The sequence below is a fragment of the Myotis brandtii genome, unplaced genomic scaffold (genome assembly GCF_000412655.1).
Source record: "Myotis brandtii unplaced genomic scaffold, ASM41265v1 scaffold312, whole genome shotgun sequence".
NCBI lineage: Eukaryota > Metazoa > Chordata > Mammalia > Chiroptera > Vespertilionidae > Myotis > Myotis brandtii.
In genome coordinates, this window is record NW_005361955.1 from 4,982,587 (window position 1) to 4,991,505 (window position 8,919).

General features: G+C 44.2%; 1 protein-coding gene across 2 annotated transcripts in view; it reads right to left on the minus strand.

Annotated features, from left to right (window-relative positions):
- ARPC4 (actin related protein 2/3 complex, subunit 4, 20kDa) overlaps window positions 1-8,499 on the minus strand; it is a 9,610-nt gene extending 1,111 nt beyond the window's left edge. Inside the window, exons 1-5 of one of the 2 annotated variants that reach the window (XM_014542774.1) lie at window positions 8,480-8,499; window positions 6,431-6,549; window positions 5,207-5,318; window positions 3,312-3,407; window positions 2,257-2,427 (exon numbers count right to left, since the gene is read on the minus strand). In XM_014542774.1, the coding sequence (XP_014398260.1) occupies window positions 2,257-2,427; window positions 3,312-3,371 (231 nt within the window). In that variant the 5' untranslated portion in view covers window positions 3,372-3,407; window positions 5,207-5,318; window positions 6,431-6,549; window positions 8,480-8,499. Of the gene's footprint in view, window positions 1-2,256; window positions 2,428-3,311; window positions 3,408-5,206; window positions 5,319-6,430; window positions 6,550-6,674; window positions 6,693-8,479 lie in introns of those variants that run through there. The other variant, XM_005870089.2, reaches the window with a different exon arrangement.
- Between the last annotated feature and the right edge of the window lie 420 nt (window positions 8,500-8,919).

Sequence of the window (8,919 nt, forward strand, 5' to 3'; positions counted from 1 at the left end):
ATTTTTTTTAATTATATATATTTTTTTAAATATATATTTTATTGATTTTTTTACAGAGAAGAAGGGAGAGGAATAGAGAGTTAGAAACATCGATGAGAGAGATCGATCAGTTGCCTCCTGCACGCCTCCCAGTGGGGATGTGCCCGCAACCAAGATACATGCCCTTGACCGGAACCGAACCCGGGACCCTTCAGTCCGCAGTCCGACGCTCTATCCACTGAGCCAAACCGGTTCGGCTGGTGGAAATTTATTAAAGAACAAGTACAGATTCCCACATGGGGAGGGGGAAAGAGTCCCTTTTATTATTTTTTAAAATATACTTTTATTGATTTCAGAGAGGAAAGGGGAGGGAGAGGTAAATAGAAACATCAATGATGAGAGAGAATTATGGATCAGCTGCTTTCTGCATGCCCCACACTGGGGATCAAGCCTGCAGCCTGGGCATGTGCCCTGACTGGGAATCGAACCGTGACCTCCTGGTTCATAGGTTGATGCTCAATCACTGAGCCATGCTAACCAGGCAAGACTTTGGGATTCTTTTGAAAGCTGTAAGATGAAGCTGTATGGTGGTGATCCTCTTCAGGTGAGGCATGAGTTCACTAGGTCCCTACACAATCCACTTCACTCACATACATTACCTGCCCACCTGAATATGTGACCCCTACCAGATGCCAAAGTACTATTCCAGGATCTCTGAGTCTGAAACTTAGCTCCTAGTCCTGGTTCTCCCACTTACTGAGGGACCTTGGGAAGGTGATTTAACTTCTGGAGCTCCAGTTTACTAATCTGTAAAATGGGGATTAACACCTGCCTCAAAGATTGTGTTTTTTTAAGTGTAGAGAGAGAAACACTGATATGAGAAACACTGATTGCCTGCCTCCTGAACGCCCCCTACTGGGTATTAAGTCCACAACCCTAGCATGTGCCCTGACTGGGAATCGAACTGGCAACCTTTTGGTGCATGGGACAATGCTAAACCAACTGAGCCTCTATGGCCGGGCAAAGATTGTTTAAGGTATTAAATAAAGCATGTGAATTGCTTTTTAGCTGCCTAACTATAAAAATATAATTATCATAAGAGTGATTAGTGCATGAATGAGTTAAGTACTAAATTGGGGCAAGAACTATTTTTCTTCACAGTTGAATGCAAAGGCCTCCTAGTGCCCTGGCAATAAAACTTTGGTACTACAATACATACAACACTTACTATCTGCCAAGTAATATGCTTTACATATATTTCCTCATTGTTCAACCACAATGAAAGATTCATATTAATTACTCAGTCTCCTCATTTTGCTGCTGAGGAAACAAGCTTAGTTAAGAGGTTCAGTCCATGCCCAAGCAGGCATGGAGCCTAGACTCACACCCAGGTGGTCTAACTTCATAGCCTGTGTGATCTGAACAAGCACACTTACCCTGTGCGCACAGTAAAGCTACTCTGTATGCTGGCTGCCCTCAATATAATTAAAGCCCAGGGGAAGCGGGTGTAATTTCCATTTTTAGGAATCTGAGCTCCTTCTGGGCTGGGCCTGTATGCACTGGTAAGAATAAACATAAATCTACCATCTAGGGATCACTGTCAACTCTGAATGGAACATGTCAACAAACCAAAGATTGTTTGGAAGAAGAAAAAGAAAAAGAAGGCGGCATGTCCTGAATATCTAAACAAGAACAACTGTGTCATCAGTTCATCAATGTTTACAATTCCTCCTCTTCAGAGGACTGCAGTCCTTTCAGTTAGGAAGGCACAAACAGTTGAAAAAAGATCCAGAGGACTTAGGCCAGGAAAGTGATGGAAAACAGCTTGAAGAAATCGTGGCTTGAAGCCTGAGAAACAGACGCTGAAGGAAAATATTTAAGTCTGTTTGAGGAGTGGAATTACACTATGATTAATTGTCCTACATTCCTAGAAAATCCACATGTGGATTTAACATGCCTCACTTGGGGCTTGCACTAGATATAGAGAAGGACTCTGTACATTTTGAGGTATAGAATTTAGCATCTAAGACCCAATAGAAGACTAGGAGAGAGGTATCCCCTAGACACTCAGTTATGGAAAATGCCCTGCACCTCTGAAAGACGAAGCTCATGTTCTCCAGCCTCAAGGCACCTGGCTGATTTGGCACCCACCAGAGATCCTAGAGGCCTCCGGAAATACTCACACACTGGCACCACTTTCCTGCCAGATGCTAAATTCTTAACAGGACCCATGGCTGCTCCTGTCTCTGGAAGGAAACCAGGAAAGCCCCTACTTACATTCTTAAGGAACTCCTCAGCTACGATACGGGCACGGGCATTGACCGACAGCTTCATCTCACTGATCTCTTTGTCGATCTCCTCCATGAAGTGGATCACAAAGTCCACCAACTTGTGTTTATACATCTGCTCTGTGTGGAAGTTGGTGATCAGAAAACTGATGTCATAACCCTAGGAAAGGAAGACAGCAGGAAGAGAAAAAAAGGAGATTAGCATCCCAGGGGGAACTTAGGTGGCCATGTCCTCTGGGTTCACTCAGTCACATGCTTCCAGCTGATTGCAATCTTCTCTCAAGCTACACACCTTTCAGTCAGCAGCCCACCTGCTCTGGTGGGGTGTCTATGTTGGATCCAAGGAACTGAACCCAGTTGAGGATTTTGTGCATATCAGACGTCTCAGCAAGACTATCTGTGGCACAAATAGTAGCATTCAGAATGAGTCAAGGGAGAGTGAAGAGACTTGAAATTTTGTCATAGAAGAATCAAATCAAACAGGGAACACTTAGTCTGAAGAGATGCTGTGGGAGACAGATAGGTTGTGTGTGGAAGAGTAATTTTACTTATCCTGGGTGGCCTCAGAGGTTAGGGCTAGGACCAGAAGATTTTAGCTCAGAATGAGGACTAGCTTGTCCAACACGTCTAATGTATCTGGTGATGCTGCATGCTGCTCTGTGTGGGTGGTGTTGCTCAGTCATTGGGGACATTTTAAGTCAATATGACAGGGAGTCTGTGGAGAGGACTGAAGTACAAAGTCAGCAACAACTGATCCAGTCAATTGTATCCTTGAAAAACTATGAAATTAGCTAGTGGCAGAGCTTAGAAAGGACCCAAAGTCAACTGTATCCTTGAAAGACTATGAAATCAGCTAGCGGCAGAGCTTAGAAAGAATTTGACTCACTGTGTCCTTCTTGCTGCTACATTCTCAATTCAAGCAGTGGTTGGATGCCCTACAGTTAGAGAAGTAGTAATCCTGGTTCTAGAAACAATCCCATGCCAGTGACAGTGGACTTAGTGATAGAATCCTGGACATCATGAACATGTAAATCATAGTCTCACCTCCACTGGTTTCCTTCGAAGGATAAAGAAATTCTCTGCTCGCATCATCATAAAGCGCATGAACTTGTGGCATAAAATCTTCTCAATCTCATCAGCCTATTGAGAGCAAAGCAGAAAAGTTTCCCTAAAGCTGATACCATAAACCAACAGAAACCTGTAGCCTGGGCTTCTGACCCAATTCCCCCAAGGCTCACTGAAGCCAGAGGGGTTTGGGACTGGGAGCACTCTGCCTGAACTTTGAATCATGGGACACTTGGTTGCCAATTGAAAGGAGGGTCTATAACAGGGGTCCTCAAACTTTTTAAACGGGGAGCCAGTTCACTGTCCCTCAGACCGTTGGAGGGCCGGACTATAGTTTAAAAAAAAACTATGAACAAATTCCTATGCACACTGCACATATCTTCTTTTGAAGTAAAAAAACAAAACGGGAACAAATACAATATTTGTATTTGCATGTGGCCTGCGGGCCGTAGTTTGCGGACCCCTGGTCTATAATATTAGATGTGCTCCAACAGGGCATTATCATGATCTCATCTTTGTCCATTCCAGAGAGGGAATTTTGGCAAACCTGAGTGTTCTACCCACTTCTTCCAGAGTCCTCATCTATATTCAAAGATGCCTTTCTCTTTCTCATTTCATTAGTGCTACATTTCCCGGTCTGTGATATATTTCACCTGGCTTATCAGAGACTGAACATGAAACGATTCCCAGTTTCTCCCTGAACTTAAATATTTCTAAATATTTCTAAGAAGTAATTTTGCAGCTGGGTAATAGTATGCCCTGAACAGTCCCCAACACTTTGTAATCTCCTTTTTTAACAGAGAGCAGACCCCAGAGGTAGGGCTTCCTGTAGGCAACAGAATCATTGTTTGTTTTCATTACGTTTATTTTTTAGAGTTCCCTCCATCTGGCAAGTGATATTGTTCTTCCACTTATGACATAGCTTCTATTAAAGAAACTAAGTCAATTTAAAGAAACCTACTAAGTATATAGCTGTCAAGATGGTACACAGATATGGCAAAAATTATGGGGGTGCTGGGAAGGTCAGACATTTGTAAAACATCTGAGGAAATAAAATTGCACTTTGATTTTTACCCTAAACCTTACTTTCAGAGTTTATGACTGGTACTGGTACTGTTACTATTTATTTTCCTGAACTGGACTTATTCTTCACTCCTTAGGAATGGTTCTGTGAGCTAATACTAACTGGCCCATGGCCTAGGCTGCTACATTTCCTGACTTCTAATCCAGGGCAAGGCCTAGGCCAGTGATGGCGAACCTATGACGCGCGTGTCAGAGGTGACACGCGAACTCATTTTTTTGGTTGATTTTTCTTTGTTAAATGGCATTTAAATATATAAAATAAATATCAAAAATATAAGTCTTTGTTTTACTATGGTTGCAAATATCAAAAAATTTCTATATGTGACACGGCACCAGAATTAAGTTAGGGTTTTCCAAAATGCTGACACGCCGAGCTCAAAAGGTTCGCCATCACTGGCCTAGGAGATAAGAGTTGCTTGCTCTTGCCGAAACCGGTTTGGCTCAGTGGATAGAGCGTCGGCCTGCGGACTGAAAGGTCCCAGGTTCGATTCCGGTCAAGGGCATGTACCTGGGTTGTGGGCACATCCCCAGTAGGAGATGTGCAGGAGGCAGCTGGTCGATGTTTCTCTCTCATCAATGTTTCTAACTCTCTATCTCTCTCCCTTCCTCTCTGTAAAAAATCAATAAAATATATTTAAAAAAAAAAAAAAAAGAGTTGCTTGCTCTTTATTCTACCGACCTGCTGAGTTTGGCAAATCATTTCCTGGGTATGTAGTCAAGTTTCCATCCACCCAGATCTCAGTGGGGATCCCTGGCCTCGTGGAGAGGCAGGGGCTCCACAGTGAGCTCACCTGTTTCACAGCAATGCTGACCCGCACAGAGTTGATGGAGCCCTCAATCAGAACCTTTTCCTTCTCATTCCTGCTGATGGTCACAGGTTGTAACAGGAGCTCTTTGCTACTCCTGAAAACACAATGTCACAAAGGCTCTGTACTAGAGAGGAACAGAATGCTCAGGGAGACCCCACACAGGTCCTAGAATCACTTCCTGAGACCAGAGTCCAAGGAACAGGAGACTCACAAGCAGGGCTGCTCCAAGATGGGGGCCAGTGAGTGTATTCTCAATGGAAAGAGCACAGGCTCTGGAGTCAGGCAAAGAGGTTTTGAAATCCAGCCTCCTCTGTTATTTTTCCTGGGCAAGTTACCCTACTGGAATCTCAATTTTCTCATCTGTAAAATGACTGATTCCTATTTCACTGGCAAGGACTGAGAGAGATAAAGAGGGGTCAAGTGTCCAATAGCATGCCAGGAACACGTAGGAGGAGCTTTACAAACGACAGCTCTTATTTTAATATAGGCAAACCCACATACCATTTAAGGAATGAGAGAGAGGATGCCTTGGAGAAAAGGACAAACTTAGTCTGGCATCTTAATTATCAATCCCTATTGATTCATTTATTCTGCACTAAGACCCCTCTTAGCTCAGCTCCCATTTTCATGCCTCTGCATCCCTAGATCTATGTAATGGTAATCAACTGCAGTGGTAGTGTCTGTGAGCTGTTGTCACATTAAAATGCCTATTAGAGCCTGGCTGGTGTGGGTCAGTGGTTGAGTGTTGTCCCATGAACCAGGTCACAGTTCAATTCTCGGTCAGGGCACATCCCTGGGTTTTGGGCTCGATCTCCAGTGTGGGGCGTGCAGGAGGCAGCCGATAAATGATTCTCTCTCATCATTAATATTTCTATCTCTCTCTCCCTCTCCCTTCTTCTCTCAAATCTATAAAAAAAAATTTTAAATGCCTATTAGAAACCATGTGTTAAGTAACATAACATGGCACATGCTAACATCTTGTCAAGCAATCTTTACACCAGACTAACTTCTCCCCTGGGTTTTGTCCTGCTAACCCACTGACCCTGTTTTCTGAACTCTAAATTAGGAATCACTGTTCATCTGGCAGCAAGACAAAATATGTGAACTGTTGTTGTCCTGACAACTCCAGAATGGAAGTTCATGGCACATTCTAGCCATCTCTGAGGCTGCACCCACCACCCCCACCATGACCTTTTTCTTCCCTACCTGACTTCAACCTCCGGTTTGTTGTGTCGTTCCACAACCTGGGAGGAGAAATTCTCCAGGCAGAGGGCGGCCTGCAATGTGGCCCGCACGGCACTCAGGTAGGGACGGAGAGTGGCAGTCTGTAGGAAAAACCCCAAGAGAGGATCAGAATCTGTCTCACAGACCCACTGGCCCCCTGCTTCAGCTACTCAGGAGCCAGAGAGTACTGAGCCGGGCTCTCAGACAGCAAAGTAAAGGTGCCTACCATTCTAATTTCCTGAGCAGTAGATCTCAACAGGGGACCATTTTGCCTGCCAGGGGCACTCAGCAATGTTGAGACATTATTCACTGGCACTACTTGGGATGGGGCACTACTGGCACTGAGTAGATAAGCGGCCAGGCATACTATTGAACGTCCTACAAATGCACAACAAAGAATTATTCAGGCCCATATAGTGCTGAGGTTGAGAAGCTCTGGTATAGAGGCATGCAGGTGAGTGACTGTCCTCAATTATCTTTTGAACCAACATATGGATGTCTACTATGTGCCAAGCACTGAGTTAGGTGCTGGAAATGTAAGATGATTAAGACTATCTCTACCCTTAAATAGCTCAATGGGGAGGAAAGACCATGATATAAAAGATAACTGTGGCATAACTAGATTTATATTTATAGAAGAAATTGGCTTTGATTTGAAGATGGAAAAGGATTAGATTTTACAATGAGAAAAATAAGGGCATCCCCACTAGAAGGATCAGCTTCTAGCTACATTGGCTTCTCTTCATTTCCTTATATTGGTATTAGCCAAGTTGATTTCTCACCTCAGGGTTTCACACATGCTGAACTATCTGTCTGCAGGCTTTTCTAACCTCTCTTTACTTAAGTCATCCTTCAGATGTTGGTTTACTCAGAGGAGGGCTCTTCCTCAGAGAACTCTTTCTTGACTTGCCCTTCAAAGCATTTCTTAAAATTTACAATAACACATTCTTCATACATCTTTAGTAAAGTGATCTCTCCTTCTCTAGACTGTAAGCCTCATGATCAATAAACCATGTCTATTTTATTCAAATCTACATACCCTACAGCTAGCTCAGTACCTAACATACAAGGTGGGACAAAAGTAGGTTTACAGTGCGAGTATACAAAAGTCTGTTCTTGTATTATTATTTATTAATGTATTGTTTTCCACATGAACTGTAAACCTGTTTTTTGCCCCACCCTGTATATAGTACCTTATTCATTTCCTGTACAATAAATGAATGAATGAAATAACTTAAGCAAAGTTAGGATAACACACAGGGCATTAAGAGTTCCAGAAGTAGTAATGAATACAATGTTGCTGTATATGGAAAGTATTTTAGAGTCAGTAAATGAGGCTGCAATGATAACCTGGAGATTCATGGAGAATCTCAAATGCCAGGCTACTGAGTTTGGCTTTTCTTTTATGGTGGTAAGAAACTGCTGGGGAATTCTGAGAGGAAGTTACACAACTACATGGAGGCTCTGTGCAGAATGGATTGGAGAGGAAGTGAGACAGAAGGCAGAGAGGGTTATTCAAAGAGTGCTGATGAGAGCCTGGACTGGGGCTGTGGAAGAGGACAAGCAGCGAGTAGCACAGGGATTAGACTGACAAAGATGTAAGTAATTATGAAATTAAATACCTCCCAACAAACTACGGTCCATCAGCACAATGAAATACTACTCAGCAGTAAAAATTTTAAATGACCAAACCCGTGATGCCTGCCCTTTCACCATTAAAATAGTCTCATATAATACCCCAATAAACTTGATTTTTTTTAAAAATCGAGAGGTATGGCCAGTGTCAGGAACATAGGAGGACAAGCAATTTTAGGAGAGAAGCGGAGTTTTGCTCTGGAGGCCTAATGTCAAGGTGTCTTCAAGATATCCAGGCAAACTTTTGAGAGAGTTGAGGAAGGCAGATTCAGGAGTCACCATGAAACAAGAGGCCATGAAAGCCAGGAGACGAGATACTTATCACTTAACTTCCGGGAACATTTATCAAACGGGAGGATCTCCAGGGAGGAAGGGGTCGGCAGTACCAGGTCTTACATATTACACCCTGCAGTGAGGCTAACACAGTGAAGTTCTGACCAGGAAGGGGCTTGGGTGGAGGCAGCATAAGACATCCTTCAGCAAGGCAGGGGCAAGGCAGGGGCAAGGCAGGGGCAAGGCAGGGGCAAGGGAAAGAATGGGATACCGAGGTCTGGACGCTTCCCTTGGGAAGCTGTGGGGGCAAGCAGGCAGGAGGGAGCAGAGCAGCGCATTTAGTGAAGCTCTTCTATTCTGGGGAAGTGGCCCTACTACACGCCTCAGCGCCTACAACGGGTTCAGGCCTACTATGTGCGGGGAGGCCCTACCACGAGTCTAGGAAGCGCCACTTCCGGCCCCCTCAAGCATCAGGAGTATTCTCCACCTGCCCGGGGGCCAAACCAGGGTGCCACCGGGCTGCTGCTCACCGGGGCGTCACCCGCTGGCCCCTTCCTCATTCG